This window comes from Notolepis coatsorum, assembly GCF_963971535.1.
Source record: "Notolepis coatsorum genome assembly, chromosome: 1".
Taxonomy (NCBI): domain Eukaryota; kingdom Metazoa; phylum Chordata; class Actinopteri; order Aulopiformes; family Paralepididae; genus Notolepis; species Notolepis coatsorum.
The window spans coordinates 85,128,543-85,145,815 of record NC_140165.1 but is presented as its reverse complement, the minus strand read 5'-3'; the positions used below and the strand labels follow the sequence as shown (position 1 = coordinate 85,145,815).

General features: G+C 42.0%; 1 protein-coding gene across 1 annotated transcript in view; it reads right to left on the bottom strand.

Moving 5' to 3' along the window:
* The window catches only part of LOC311241100 (fibrinogen alpha chain-like), a gene marked incomplete at both ends in the record, with an annotated part of 12,763 nt that extends 2,001 nt beyond the window's left edge, over positions 1–10,762 (bottom strand). Inside the window, 5 exons of the mRNA XM_084329799.1 lie at positions 846–944; positions 2,932–3,077; positions 5,212–5,395; positions 8,894–8,995; positions 10,706–10,762. Of these exons, the coding sequence (XP_084185925.1) occupies positions 846–944; positions 2,932–3,077; positions 5,212–5,395; positions 8,894–8,995; positions 10,706–10,762 (588 nt within the window). The remainder of the gene's footprint in view (positions 1–845; positions 945–2,931; positions 3,078–5,211; positions 5,396–8,893; positions 8,996–10,705) is intronic.
* Between the last annotated feature and the right edge of the window lie 6,511 nt (positions 10,763–17,273).

Sequence of the window (17,273 nt, the reverse complement as noted above, 5' to 3'; positions counted from 1 at the left end):
TAGATAGATAGATAGATAGATAGATAGATAGATAGATAGATAGATAGATAGATAGATAGAGATAGATAGATAGATAGATAGATAGATAGATAGATAGATAGATAGATAGATAGATAGATAGATAGATAGATAGATAGATAGATAGATAGATAGATAGATAGATAGATAGATAGATAGATAGATAGATAGATAGATAGATAGATAGATAGATAGATAGATAGATAGATAGATAGATAGATAGATAGATAGATAGATAGATAGATAGATAGATAGATAGATAGATAGATAGATAGATAGATAGATAGATAGATAGATAGATAGATAGATAGATAGATAGATAGATAGATAGATAGATAGATAGATAGATAGATAGATAGATAGATAGATAGATAGATAGATAGATAGATAGATAGATAGATAGATAGATAGATAGATAGATAGATAGATAGATAGATAGATAGATAGATAGATAGATAGATAGATAGATAGATAGATAGATAGATAGATAGATAGATAGATAGATAGATAGATAGATAGATAGATAGATAGATAGATAGATAGATAGATAGATAGATAGATAGATAGATAGATAGATAGATAGATAGATAGATAGATAGATAGATAGATAGATAGATAGATAGATAGATAGATAGATAGATAGATAGATAGATAGATAGATAGATAGATAGATAGATAGATAGATAGATAGATAGATAGATAGATAGATAGATAGATAGATAGATAGATAGATAGATAGATAGATAGATAGATAGATAGATAGATAGATAGATAGATAGATAGATAGATAGATAGATAGATAGATTTGTGCTGAAGTGTCTGTTTACCTGCTTGTCCAGAGCCACATAGCTCTCCTGGTCCACAGAGAACTCTGTGTAGCTCTGGCAGGAGCCTTTACAGGAGCGCAGTTTGATGTCAATGTCCACCTGCCAGAGACAAGAAATTGTTTAAACATGTTCTAATATGTCTCCCTGTTTATACAGACTTCCAGAGACAAGAGGCCTAAGACATGTTCTCATAATGTCTCCCTGTTTATACAGAGTTCCAGAGACAAGAGGATTAAGACATGTTCTAATATGTCTCCCTGTTTATACAGAGTTCCAGAGACAAGAGGCTTAAGACATGTTCTAATATGTCTCCTGTTTATACAGTGTATATTTTCATGACTTCCTTGAATCTGTAGAACAGATTTATTTCTTTTGAAATCTAGTCTAAATCTAATTGTAATAATGTATTTTCCAGCACCTCTTTCTTCCCTTGTATTCAACACAGTGTTGTTGGTGGCTGTCTGTAGCAACACATTTTAAATTCATTATTTTGTTCCCTCCCTGACTACCAACAGTAAGCATTGTTCCCTACCTGACTACCCAACACCAACAGTGCAGTACATTAGGTAATCAATGTTCCCTACCTGACTACCCAACACCAACAGTGCAGTACATTAGGTAATCAATGTTCCCTACCTGACTACCCAACACCAACAGTGCAGTACATTAGGTAATCAATGTTCCCTACCTGAGTGTGTCATAGTAATTAATTCATATAATGCCATGTCTCCATTAGCTATGCTCAGCCTTGACTGGGGCTAGCTATGGTCTAGCATGGTATGGTATGGTTGGGTTTGTGTCTCCATTAGCTATGCTCAGCCTGGCTGGGACTAGCCATGGTCTAGTATGGTATGGTATGGTCTAGCATGGTACGGTATGGTTGGGTTTGGTTGAGACAGAGGGCTTTAGCAGGCTGTGATGTACAGGCATAGAAACAGAGGGCTTTAGCAGGCTGTGATGTACAGGCGTAGAGACAGAGGGCTTTAGCAGGCTGTGATGTACAGGCGTAGAGACAGAGGGCTTTAGCAGACTGTGATGTACAGGCATAGAGACAGAGGGCTTTAGCAGGCTGTGATGTACAGGCGTAGAGACAGAGGTCTTTAGCAGGCTGTGATGTACAGGCGTAGAGACAGAGGGCTTTAGCAGGCTGTGATGTACAGGCGTAGAGACAGAGGGCTTTAGCAGGCTGTGATGTACAGGCGTAGAGACAGAGGGCTTTAGCAGGCTGGGATGTACAGGCGTAGAGACAGAGGGCTTTAGCAGGCTGTGATGTACAGGCGTAGAGACAGAGGGCTTTAGCAGGCTGTGATGTACAGGCTTAGAGACAAAGGTCTTTAGCAGGCTGTGATGTACAGGCGTAGAGACAGAGGGCTTTAGCAGGCTGTGATGTACAGGCGTAGAGACAGAGGGCTTTAGCAGGCTGTGATGTACAGGCGTAGAGACAGAGGGCTTTAGCAGGCTGTGATGTACAGGCATAGAGACAGCTCTGCATATGAGTGTGGCAAGTAACACACTGGTCTCAGCCAATCAGATTGCTTGATCAAAACCAATTGTTGTGTAAATGCGCAAAATACTGACTAATATCCCGGTTAACCTAGATGGGATTATGTGTGTGATGGCTGACCTTGGGTATAGGTGTAGATATAGTGTACTTGTATTCGGAAGTCTTGGCCATGTATACAAATGCACCATGACCGGTCTGAGAATTGCTGCAATGTCTAAAAGAAAAGCCAAACAAATGGCCAAATATTGCTCTGTCTCAGCTATTATTGGCAGCTTAGCCACGTGGAGAAGGAGGTGCTATGTGTACCCTTAAGTGTTCAGTGCTGCTTGGCCCCGATAAATTTGATTCCCTGTTTATGTAATATAATTTATGGAACCAAATAAAGTATTAAAATGGGTGTGTGTGTGTGTGTGTGTGTGTGTGTGTGTGTGTGTGTGTGTGTGTGTGTGTGTGTGTGTGTGTGTGTGTGTGTGTGTGTGTGTGTGTGTGTGTGTGTGTGTGTGTGTGTGTGTGTGTGTGTGTGTGTGTGTGTGTGTGTGTGTGTGTGTGTGTGTGTGTGTGTGTGTGTGTGTGTCTCCGTACCTCCAGTCTGTGCATATCAATGACGTGGTCTTTAATTCTGTCCTTCATGGCCTGCAAGGTCCTCAGCTGTCCAACGATCTTTATCTTCATGTCCACGATGCGTTGACGGAGGTTCTGAGCCAAGTCATAGTAGGATGTGTCTTTACCTGGTGACAGAGGGGTTTCATATAGACACGTTCAGCAAGGTTCTTATATGAGGAAGGTTTGGTCACCATGCTTTCAGCAAGGTTCTTATATAATGAAGGTTTGGTCACCATGCTTTCAGCAAGGTTCTTATATGGGGAAGGTTTGGTCACCATGCTTTCAGCAAGGTTCCTATATAACGAAGGTTTGGTCATCGATGCTTTCAAGTTCAAGTTTCAAGTTTCTTTATTAGTTGTCATACAGAAAGAAATACAGAATACTTTTGCATGAAATGCTTCTTTCTGTTTTGCTCCTGAGAGTGTGCTAGATTAAATAAAAATATAGTATAAAATAAGTATAATATAAGTAAAAAATAGAAATTCAAGTACGTAAACAAGTGTAAACAAAACAAAAAATTTCAATATACATATGTACAGTATATGCAATGCAGAGTAGAGAAGGTAACTGAGTTACAGCAATATACAGTACAGTGTAGAAATGGTGAGGTATAGCTTAGCTTGTGGTGCCACCTTGTGGTGGTGAGGTGCAATGAGGTATGAGATTGATGTGCAATCTCCTTACCAATAAATATAAAGCGTGTTAAGTGTCTAAAGTGGGTAAAGTGGGTGCTACAGTGTGTTGTTTATTTAAAGTGAGTGTGTGCGTGTGGATGTGGATGTGTGTGCTGTGGGTGTATTTGATGGTTGTTACATAGTGTTATTGTTCGTTGAGCATCCTGATGGCCTGGGGATAGAAGCTCCTTCTGAGTCTCTCTGTGCTTGCCATGAGACTCCGGTATCACTTGCCTGACCGCAGCAGTTCAAAGAGGCAGTTGTTTGGGTGGCTGGGGTCTTTGATTATTCTCTTAGCCTTACCCATGCAGCGCTTGTTGTAAATGTCTTGGAGAGTGGGAAGCCCCCCTCCAATTGTGTGTTCGGCTGAACGGTCCACTCTCTGTAGTCTGCTACGGTCTTGTGCAGTGCTATTCCCAAACCAGGAGGTGATATTGCCAGTCAGGATGCTCTCTATTGTGCATGAGTAGAAGTTCTTGAGGATTTTCTGACTCACTTGGAACTTCCTTAGGCGCCGAAGGAAGTAGAGGCATTGCCGTGCCTTCTTGATAACACTGTCAATGTGTGTGGTCCATGTCAAGTCCTCGGATATGTGGACTCCGAGGTACTTAAAACTGTTCACTCTCTCAACTGGTGCCCCGTCGATGCTGAGGGGGCTGTAGTCCCTGACCCCCGACCTCCTAAAGTCCACAATCATCTCTTTTGTTTTGCTGACGTTCAGGGAGAGGCTGTTCTCTTGACACCATCCCGCTAGGTTCAGCAAGGTTCCTATGTAACGAAGGTTTGGTCATCGATGCTTTCAGCAAGGTTCTTATATAACGAAGGTTTGGTCATCGATGCTTTCAGCAAGGTTCTTATATGACGAAGGTTTGGTCACCGATGCTTAAAGCAAGGTTATTATATAAGGACGGTTTGGTCATCGATGCTTTCAGCAAGGTTATTATATTACGAAGGTTTGGTCACCGATGCTTAAAGCAATTTTCTTATATAAGGAAGGTTTGTTCACTGATGCTTTCAGCAAGGTTCTTGTATAAGGAAGGTTTGGTCATCGATGCTTTCAGCAAGGTTCTTGTATAAAGAAGGTTTGGTCACTGATGAGGAAGTAAAGAACCACTGGAACATTGACTAAGACCATTTCCACATTGTTGTCAAGGAAACGTTGTCAACGTCCAGACCTTTCTTTTCTAATCACCTTGGCTTTCAGTGGAACAGCTTGAACACAGTTTTAGTTGTCATTGCTGCTGCCAGCCATATGAGCTATAGTAAAACCTATAGTATTCCTGTGTAGTATTTCACACTATAGAGATTTACTATAGATATACTGCAGTGATTTATAGTATTCCTTCCTATGTTTTTACGCATTCATGATTTACCACAGAAGCCACACACACACACACACACACACACACACACACACACACACACACACACACACACACACACACACACACACACACACACACACACACACACACACACACACACACACACACACACACACACACACACACACACACACACACACACACACACACACACACACACACACACACACACACACACACACACACACACACACACACACCTGCATCGGTGGTGAGTTTCTCCGTCAGGTAGGCATAGGTCTGTTTGGACACCTGGTCGGCAGAGCGGTAGTTGGCTTGGTTCTGTTCCAGCAGAGATCTGATCTTCTCAATCTTCTTCAGAATCTCGTGGTCATACTTATCCAACAGACCCTGGATCCTACAGCCGGACGGGCACTTAGGACCCTAGAGAGGGGAAGGGAGCGGACGGAAGGAAGGATGGACAGAGAGAGATGGAAGGATGGATGAAGGGAGAAAGATGGAGGTGTGAGATGAGAGATATGGGAATGGAGGGAAGGAGGGTGATATGGGGGGGGAGTGAGGGAGGGCAGGAGAGAGAGAGAGATGTTCAAGTTCAAGTTCAAGTTCTTTAATAGTTGTCATACAGAAGTACAGAATACTTTCATACAAAATGCTTCTTACTGTTACGCTCCAGAGACTGTGCTAGACAAGATAGTATCAAATAACATAATAACATAATATAGCATGAATTTAGAAGAAGAAAATGAGGTCACAGTTGTTCGGTATAGACATATGTACAATGTTCTGAGTTACCATATAATATACAATACACAACTATGCAGTGTACTAGTGTACAGTACTATCTAGTGCAAAGCAGAAATGGGATGAGGTACAATTTTAGGTACAATTTACAGTAAGGTGTACGAGTTGTAGTGCAATCCTTCATCCATAAATATAAAGTGTGGGGAGTGGGTGCTACAGTGTGTTTGTTTAAAGTGGGTGTGTGCTATAAAGTGTGTGTAGTGGGTGCTACAGTGTGTTTGTTTAAAGTGAGTGTGTGCGTGTGGATGTGTGTGCTATGTGTGTTTGGTGGTTGTTGTTGTGTAGTGTTCATTCATTGTTCGTTTAGCAGCCTGATGGCCTGGGGATAGAAGCTACTTCTGAGTCTTTCTGTGCTCGCCTTGAGACTCCTGTATCGCTTGCCTGACGGCAGCAGTTCAAAGAGGCAGTTGTTCGGGTGGCTCGAGATGGGGAGGGAAAGAGGGAGAGATGAGTATGGAGAGAGAAAAGAGAGAGGAGAGGAATGATAAATATATGGAGAGGAGAGAACAGGAGAGGAAGAGAAGAGGAAGAAAGAGGAGAGGGAGAGAGGAGGGAGAAAGAAGGGAGGAGAAGAAGATATAAAGGAGAAAGAGGAAGGAGAAAGCGGAAAGGGAAAGAGGAGAGGAAGATATAAAGGAGAAAGAGAAGGGGAGCTCCAGTAGCTCACCGCGTACCTCGGACGCTATTTCGGCGTCGAGGACAACCGTGCGCGTCACGGATCTGGGGTACACGAGTTCGACTCCCGATCTATACCCCATTCAACCTGTTTCTGTCGGTCAAGCTTGACCAGAAAAAGCGATAAACGCTAAAAGAACCAGCTGACTGGTCAAAGTTTAAAAAAAAAAAAAAAAAGGAGAAAGAGAAGAGGAGAGCACCTTGTATGTATCTCGCTAAATCTGTGAGCCAAACATAACCAAACAGATACCACTGCAATATAAAATAAAGTATTGTAATGGGGACATATTTACCTGCTGTCTTTTGTATCAAGATCTCAGTTAGTCAACTAGAGAATGAAAGCATGTCTTCATTACAATGTCTTATCAGTAGACAACAGGTAAATATATGTTTTTAGATGTGTTTGCTGAAACCTTTGTCCATAAAAGGCTTGTCTACTTTGGTAATATGAGTAAAAGGGACAGGGTTATGTTCTGTTTTATGATGAGTAAGGAAGTTCCAAAAATCGTCCATCTACAGAGCGAACTCTTTTATGGTATACAAATAAAATAAATTCAACTTTACTGAAAAACCACAAAGTGTAGGTTAATAGTATGACTGGCCAATAAAAGTACGAGGTATAATCTGTGACGCCATCAAACAGCGACCTCGAGGCAAAAGAGCCCTGCTTGGTATTGCACTTAGTTTATATCTTTCTGTTTTGGTGTAATGTGTGGGTTTAGTAACTATCTTGGCAGAGCCTGAGATAAAGAGGGAGAGAGAAAGAGAGAGAGAGTAATAATAATAAAACTTTTTTTCTATAGCACCTTTCATACAGAAACTGTGCGTCACAACAGAAAAAAGACAGGCATAAAATGAGCACCTAAAGTCCAGGGCCCTCATTCATCAACGTGTCTTACGCACAGATTTGTGCTTACCCTGTGCGTACGATCATTTCTAAGCAAAGAGTGGGATTCATCAATTTCAACATGAACTTGACTTTGTGCTTATGTCTACGCACAGCTCTGAGCACACTTCATTACGGTTCATACAGAACTTCTGTATGAACCGTAATTCATTATAGTTCATTGTAAAATAGCAACAGTAGTGTAATTATGGTCAAAACCCTATAAATAGCATTTGGAATAATAGATCTTTCTCTCAGAATGAATGCAGCATGGTTTATATAGCGTTATCGGAATATACGGGGTGTAGGCTACTGACTGACTGCGCTCCGCGTATCTCAACTCGTTATTATTTTGCGCACAGACCGCAGAAACACGGGAACGTTTTGATTATATTTAAAAGGCTTTACGTTAAACGAAACAAGTGGAGTTTCGAAGCTGTAAGCAGAGTCATATGAACACCCACGATATAGTGTTCTTCCCCCTTTTTACTGCATAAGAAAGAATAGAAAACGCATTGCAATGACACCAGATAGTGGACAGACTATGTATATGATGGGATTCAAGTTCGCGTTTTTGTTGATCATAGGCATGCTGTCAGAGTATGATATCTTAATCAAAAATTCTAGAACATTTGTCGTCACAGATCATGTCCTAATAGAACATAGGCTATGGCATGGTCCATCGTGATATTGTGTGGACTGTTATTATTACTGTACCGGTACCACCCATTGTGACAACAGCCTTGTGAGTCCCGCACACAAACATGATGGAATTCAAGTTCATGTATTGAAAGGCAGGCTACATCATACATGCAGTGAGATTCATTGTTCTTGTATATGCTCTCGTATTATTGTTTATATAGGCTACCCAATACTGACATCAAAATAGATTGTAGTATGCCTCTAGAAATCAGATGCAGCAGGTAGAAAATTGACGGGAGATCCATCGCGATTTGGAATAAAATTGAGGAGAACTTTAATCCCTGGGTATTAATCAAACAACACGGGAAAAGGCAGTCATATTCCAGCGCGGTCTTTATTAGTGTTTGCGCTGCAGGCAGGCAGCAATGGTTAATAGATATCATATCCGACATCACCGTTCTCATAACACGCTTCCCTCGGCTTAGTCCATTTTTCCACATTTCATGGGGGTATACCATTACCGTATATGGTTAATCGGGGCGGTTCTGGTATGCAAATACTTAAAACAGTGCACAAGCTCAAACGTAGGATCAAAGTCATATTCATCATGACAGGTGTGCGTAGAACCTGCGTACGCACGTGTGGTGAATCCCGATTTTCCTGTGCGTACACTGATTCTACATTCTGTGCTTACGTGTGGAAATAGAACATGTTCTACGCACACGTTGATGAATGAGGGCCCAGACATATAAAATCACAGTTTTTCACATTAGGATTTAACATCCCAACAGGCCTCCTTGTTTATGGTTTGATTCCGTTTAAAAAATAGACAATAATAAAAAATAAAAAAAGTAAGAGAGTAGAAGGAATAGGAAGAGGAAGAGAAAGGAAAGGAATCAATAAGGTGAGACTTGTACCCAGTCGTCGGTGGTGCAGAAGGGCCACTCCTTCTGAGTGGCACATTTATCAGCTTTGAAGCCGTGCTCTATGGGACGGGCCCCTCTGGGGTCTATTTGTCCCTGAGAGAGAGAGAGAGAAAGAGAGAGAGAGAGAGAGAGAGAGAGAGAGAGAGAGAGAGAGAGAGAGAGAGAGAGAGAGAGAGAGAGAGAGAGAGAGAGAGAGAGAGAGAGAGAGAGAGAGAGAGAGAGAGAGAGAGAGAAGATAATATCTTTATTATCTACAACCAACCAGCATTTGTTGCTGCTATTATTAACACATGTTGTATTAAATAGGAATAAACAGATGCGCTGGAAATTCAATCACATTTCACCATAAGTTGCTATTTAAGCCTATAGCCTACACTGTAAGAAAAAAAGCTGCAAGGAAACGGTAAATGTCTGGCATCAATGGTTTCCAAATACTTACTGTCAAATTACAGTAAAATCAAATACATTTGCAGATTACAACCTTTATGTAATGGTTCATATTTTGATAAAAGGTAATTTACTGTATTTTTAGAAAGTAGAAAAACAAAGGTAATCTGTAAAATAATACTCATTAGGGATGTTAGTGATGTTGTACTGACTGAATGTCATGTTAGTGTGGTCATGTCAGTGATGTCAGTTTTTACGAATGAACGTTGTGGTCCGTTTTGTGTTTGTTTTATGTTAGGACTACGGGTGGAAATTAGCCCTATTAGTGCTATTCCCGGCATATTTAGGTCCTTATCATGCTGTGATGTTATGCATACACTCATGTAAATGATGTTCATTAATTTGCATTGTCCTTAATAAACAAATCTAAAATAATACAGTGAATTTCCTGTGATATTTTTTTTTACAGAGTTTTAAATTGATGTTGGGTGTCTTGGAGAGAGCTTCTATGCTTTGCTCTTGTTTTTAAGGCAGCATTTTTTTCTCCGCCCCCTCTTTGGCACTTAATGTTTTGTGTTGTTATTGTAATTTATTGTGTGTTGACTGGTGAGTGTATACTGTTGCTGTTTACATGTGTTGTATGGGCTGCTGTCTGAAAATGTCGCACTTGTAAATGAGACCTCGGTCTCAATGTGATTTTACCTGTTTAAATAAAGGCTAAATAAAATGTAAATAAAAAGCCAACCCGACTAAATTTATTTGGAATTTAGTTCAAACCCCATTTTCAAGAATATCTATATTATTCATATCATATTTTTCAATTGGGAAGAACAAAAAATACTGTCTGAATTGAGAGTGAATTATTTACTTGGGATGAAGAATAGCATAATCATATGGCCGGAATGATGTAATGTAATACCAATTATTTGGTATTTGGAATTTTTCTTGAATTTCTTGTGGGAATTTGGTGAGAGACAGAGTTAATTTGACAACAGTAATTAAGGGATGTGGAACATGGGACAAATCTTTACAAATGGAGGATTGGAATACGATTGTAATTATAATGAAATTAAACTGAATAATTCATTTTCTTTAATATAAATATGTTGAATGAAAATAAAATAAAATAGAATTTATGCATCTTATTTGGGAATACCAACAAGTATATTTCACCTCAGTTCCCATTTAATAATTTTTTTACCCCCCCCCCCCCCCCATTACGCAAAAACAAACAAACATAGAGAGACCAGAATTATTATTATTATTTTTTTTAAATAACAATCAACATTTTAAAGACATACCACTTCCACATTCAAGCTTGTAACATAAGTCAATGATTCTTTAGGTTACATTAATTAAACTATTTCAACATTTTGAATAATGTTGAGGCACCAACTCAGTTGTGTCATTACTCACCAAGGCTGAGGTCACAAGCAGCAGGCCGAGGCAGACGAGTGTCGTCAGTCTTTCCATCTCTCTCGCTGTCTTCCTTCCGTTCTCTGTAAGAATCTGCTGCTCAATGCTGCTTCTCCTCTCGTCTCCGTCAATTTGAAGCCCCACAGCTGACTTATAGAAAACTATGACTCATTAACAGTTTAGAAACCTGTCTCTCTGCTTCTCTCTCTTTCTCCCTCCCTCCTGTGCTCTCACTCCACTCACTAATTTCTCCTCCTCTCTCTCTCTCTTGCCCTCCCTCCATTCTCACTCTCTGCCTCCCCCTCCATAACCAGAGTTTGGCAATCTGTCCCTCAACAAGTCGACATGTAGCATTTCTATGGTGAAACCACAAGAATACATGTGATTCACCAGGAATTTCTATAATATTCCGTTCCTGTACCATGGTGAATCTGTGGTATATCTATAGTGTTTTTATATATAAAAGAAAAGATAGGAATACAATAAATCACTACAGTATTTATGTGGTAAATCTACATTAGGGCCTATATAATGTGTATGAAAAAACACATAATACAATAAATCACTACAGTATTTATGTGGTAAATCTATAATGTGTATGAAAAACACAGGAATACAATAAATCACTACAGTATGTGGTAAATCTATAATGTGTATGAAAAAACATAAAAATACAATACATCACTGCAGTATTTATGATGTAAATCTATAATGTGTATGAAAAAACACAGGCATACAATAAATCACTGCAGTATTTATGATGTAAATCTATAATGTGTATGAAAAAAGACAGGAATACAATAAATCACTACAGTATGTATGTGGTAAATCTATAATGTTTATATGAAAAGAACACAGGAATACAATAAATCACTGCAGTATTTCCGTGGTAAATCATGTTTATATGAAAAGAACACAGGAATACAATAAATCACTGCAGTATTTCCGTGGTAAATCTATAATGTTTATATGAAAACACAAATAGACTATGCTCTACAGTATTTCTGTGGTAAATCTATAATGTTTATAAAAAAAACATTACACATATTTCTGTCGTAAGTCTCTCTAGTGTGTATGAAACAACCACAGGAATAGCTTTGACTGTTCATGTTCCTATAGGTATCTCTCTCCCCCGACCCTTTTCTATTGCTGGTCTATAGCTGACTCAACAGAATTGGTGGACAATATCGATCGATGCAAAGTCTCAAACAAGGATGTTTTGCTACTGTGCGTCAGTGTTCTGACCGCCCACACACACAAACACACGAACGAGCACAAACATTTGCATGGCCGTGATTGCGCTCACACATGCGCACACTCACCCCCCCCCTCAAAGTGGTTATGAATTACTAAACTTGCGAGGACATTGTATTCAGTTCAGTTTTCACTTTAAACTTTATTTGAACAGGGACAGCACACATTAATGAACATAAATGTAAATGTGTGAGACAGTGTTAGCCAAAGCTAATTTTCTACTGTAATAGTCCCTGGGCCTGGTGTTAAAAAGCCGCTAAAAAAGAAAGCATAACATATATGGCATACAGTTAATTAAGAACAGGTTATATACAGCAGACATGTACAGACAATACAAACAATAATACCACATATTAGGTACATACGATCATACATGTACATGTGGGCAAGCAAGCAGACAGGGTTATGGTTCTGAAGGGCTGTTGTGTTCACATGTGTATAGTTATTTCTTAACCATGTTTGAGATTGTGTTTGAATGATCTGTATGTTTCAATATTGCGGATGTAAATTGGTATGGAGTTCCAGGTCTTAGCAGCTCTCACGGAGCGGGCTGATTGGCTTTTCCTTAGTGGAACAGCCAAATCACCCGATCGGAACAGTTCTGGTGAACCTGCTGCTGAGAGTGAAACAATCTGAAAGTGGGGGTGGGGCTAGAACATGGAGGTGGGGCTAGACCATGGAGGTGGGGCTGGACCATGGAGGTGGGGCTGGACCATGGGGGTGGGGCTAGACCATGGAGGATTTTAAAGACCAGACTGGCATCGGTTAAGTTAATGATGTTGTCCCAGCTCAAGAGGACATGCTTGTCAAGGATATTGCAGTGGTGGTGACGGATAGGCTTCTGGTCCAGAGCCTGTTTGTACACAGATTGAATGGGTGCTAGAGTTGTTTTGCAGGCCTGGGTCCAGCTGGTAATACAGTATGTAAGGTGTGACATGATGATGGCATTGAAGTACAGTGTTGCTGCTTCAATGGTCAGACAGTTCTATTTCATTATGGCTTTCGCTCAGCATCAGTAGCATCAGTTGCATAATATCTCGCTTCAGTGGATATGCACTGAATAAATTTCAAAATGTACCTTTACATACCAACATCCGTCTGACCACACCCCCATCTGCTGCCTACATAAGCAAGGGTGGGGCCACACACTCATCTCCTTCTCAAATTTCATCCACAATATAGTGCCTGTATACCACCACTTGACGAGGAAGAAAGTATTAGCTGGAGAAAGGAAAACAGAAGAACAAGGAGATACGTTGACATTATATCTTTATTTTCTCTCTCACTATTTTCGAGAAAATACGGCGATATTGTCTTCGTCACTGGAGTGTCTGGAAGATGATGATCATTCTGACCTTCAACGGCTTTTTCGTATTAGGAGCTCACGCCGCGGACATGCTCCCCATCTACAGTCCTCCTTGCTGCGGCTGGATGGGTTTGGCCCTCCGGCCATACAGCTGGACTGTGGGAAGCACCGACTGTTGTGAGAAGCGGTTGTATTCCAGGGTGGGGTACGTACTGTTTTGCTTGCGAGCTCTGGTTGTTGTTGATGCTGTGGGGGTTAGCTGACAATTTTACGAAACGCCGACTCCAGACTGGGGTCCTCTGCTCGGCTTAAACGGCGGTCGGAGGATCTTGGTCTGACGCCCATGATGGTCAATCTAGTGGGCCGCGACCAGGACCTGGTGATCCCAGGATTCTCGAGCGGATGCTTCTCTGTCCCGTGCAGGCCCCATCTTTCACATAAAAATGAAAGTACACCCTAAACGAGGAAATGTGGGCATAGGATCTTTTTTATCGGGAGTTCCATGCTCAAAGTCGGCTGCAGACCGAAATGGGAATTGTGCTGGCCCCGCTGTATGTCTGGATCACCGTTGAAAACTGTGTTTGACATTCTTTTTCTTTTCCCCTCTTAGGATGGGGGAGGGACTTGGACAGCGGCCTGTCTGAAGTGTGGCTTGTTATGTCGTTGTGTACAGTTCAGGTGATAGCTGCTTAGCTGGCGTGCTAGTTGTGGCCTACTGTGTTAGCCAGTCAGCTGTTAGCTGCGGTGCTAGCTCGCTGTGTTTACCAGGCTAGTAAACGTTAGCTTGTTGCTATCAGTCGGACGGCTGTTAGCTTAAATGCTACACAGTTGAAACGATACTGTGACTATAACATGCCTTAAAACACTCTGACTACGACGTCATCTTTGACAGAGGATGTTAGTCGAACCTACACCGGGAGCCCTGCCAGCGAGGACTGCGTCAACATGGAGAAACGTAGCGGCTGGGTGGCGCAGCGACGTTACCCTCGTCGCCAACACAGGAGATGCTGTGTTCAACTTCGGTGTCCCGTTTTGATTGCAGTTCTCTTGGCCTGCGCTCAGGGTAGGAGTCCCGACCAGACTTTAAACACTTCTTCTTTCCTTCCCTTCTAAATGTTTTGTAATAACGATGTTTTCCAAAACGTGTGTTGCTGCAATACATTGAGGATACGACGCGTGTTGTGTGTGAATTGTCTTGTCACTGGTATAGCTTCTCTCTCCATTTTTATGAACTCTTTTAAACAGTACTGTATATTTGTATGTCATGTATGTCATCAATGTCTTGATGAATTGAAAATGGGGGACCCTGATGTAAACAAGACGAAAGTATTTTTCTGGTGTGCATCCTCTTAACAATTGTTGTATTGAGCCGTACTGTATTGTACCCATTCTGCAATCTGTTTAATAAAGTTTTCAATCAATCAATCAATACCGTGGACTCAGTATAATATTTTGAAGGTGATGAAACTGTACTTTGAAGAAGTCTTTATTTGTAGCACATTGCTACATCGTCATGCAGTGTACACACACATGCTAGATGGGCGGCGTGCATGCTTTACCCAACCAAGTTGTGTTTCCGCGTCTCTGATTGGCCAGGTCATTTCTGGTCATGTGACATATACGCCCAATCGTGGGACCGCAAGTGTCTACACTGGTTAAGCTTAGGCGCTCTTTCGAAGTTGGTTAAGGTTAGAGTTTGTCTTAGAGCATGGCGATAGAACGCCTGCCCTTCTTTCGACGGTTAAGCTTAGGCACTCTTTCGAAGTTGGTTAAGGTTAGCGTTTGTCTTAGAGCATGGCGATAGAACGCCAGGTAGTTTGCAGGCTGTTAGACCCGGAAATAGGCGCAGAACTTGCTGTCCCACGATTGGCGCACATGTCACATGACCTGACCAATCAGAGCGCAAAACTCGCACCCGGAAACACAACTTGTTTGGGTAAAGCATACACGCAGATGGGCGACATAGGACACACACACATGCGCTGGACCCATCCTGGCTGTCGTCCTTCCCCCCAAGGGCAGCCGGGAGGCGTGTATATTTTCCCTAACGGAGTTGCACTTCCGCGTTCGGTTTGCGCAATCTGATTGGCCACTGACGTTTTTCTCAGCGCCAATCGCGTTACTCCTAACAATCGCGCCAGCAGGCTGTTACCCTAACCCTAACCTTAACCAACCCTAACCTTAACCAACTAACCCTAACCCTAACCTTAACCAACTAACCCTAACCTTAACCCTAACCTTAACCAACTTCGAAAGAGAGCGACTTCGAAAGAGTCGCCAAGCTTAACCAGTTAGTTAGGAGTAACGCGATTGGCGCTGAGAAAAACGTCAGTGGCCAATCAGATCGCGCAAACCGAATGCGGAAGTGCAAATATACACGCAGCCGGGAGCAGACATGGGTGTCGCCATTTTATAGTATTATACAGTACAGTATACAGTGGACTCAGTATAATATTTCATAGTATTATATACACCGTGGACCCAGTATAATATTTTATAGTATTGTATACCATGGGCCCAGTATAATATTTGATAGTATTATATACAGTATATACCATGAACTCAGTATAATAGTTTATAATAAGAGGTATGGAATAAATACAGATATGGATAAAGGCATATTGTGAGACCTGGGGAATGTTGTCAATTTACAGATTTATTTCATTTGTATTAATATTGTAGCGACCCTAAGGTCGGGGTCATTGGTCAGCCGGGCTGTCACTTTGCTCTCTACCAACCCGGGGCTGGCAGGTGATGCTATTGGTCGTGCGAGCCTGGGATTGGTGGAGGGGAGGGAGCAAGGGCAGACCTGTTGGAGACAGTTCAGTCTATGAATGCACTGCAGAGGTGTTGCACCCATTAGGCTTGTTCGAGATGGGATAGGTGGACGCAGATCTGCGCAGGTTTCACTACTGCCTCGCCAAGCGCGTTGCATGACGGTTAGAATGTTGTCCGACTTGCTCTGAAAATCTGACGAGGCGAGGCGCGGAACTCTCGCGGGAGCGAGCCACGCGCAGCCTTCAGAGCGAGGCTCCACAGTACCTCTCACTTGGCTGCTCCCGGCTGGGAAGCGACTTGCTATGGTCGCGCAAAGCGCCTATTGGCTCAGAAAAGTTGTCAGTCACCAGCCACGTGACAGCCAGGGAGTTATGAGACGTTTGATTGATTGATTGATTGAAAACTTTATTATGTTATGCGTTATCATCATATCATCATGATAAACTTCAAGCTGTCAGACACACACACACACACACACACACACACACACACACACATACACACATGCGTCGTCTGTTTTGCCTCAATACTGTATATATAATTCTGTTTTGCCTCAATATACACAGTATACATATATATATTGATGCAAAACAGAATTATTTAGCAGTGTGTTGTGTGTGCGTGCGGCCAGGAGCGCGCAACAAGATGGTATACATTATGGTATATATGAATAGTATATTCCACTATAGCAGTATATGGTGTGCTGTACATTAGAATCTGATCTAATTTTGCACACGGCCATCGCATTATAATGAGCTGGACAGGTGTGTAATGTGTGTGTGGTGACGTGAGAGCGTATCTGCCATGCGAGACTAGGCGAGAGGCTCTTGTGAAATCGGCAGTGTCCGCCTTTTTAACTCCTCCCCCGGCTTCACTCGGCTACTCTCGTCTACTAGTCGAGGCAAACCGAAATCCATCTCGAACAAGCCTAATATGCTTGTTCGAGATGGGATAGGCGGACGCAGATCTGCGCAGGTTTTACTACGGCCTCGCCAAACGCGTTGCATGACGGTTAGAATGTTGTCCGACTTGCTCTGAAAATCTGACGAGACGAGGCGCAGAACTCTCGCGGGAGCGAGCCACGCACAGCCTTCAGAGCGAGGCTCCACAGTACCTCTCACTCGGCTGCTCCCGGCTGGGAAGCGACTTGCTACGGTCGCGCAAAGCGCCTATTGGCTCAGAAAAGTTGTCAGTCACCAGCCACGTGACAGCCAGGGAGTTATGAGACGT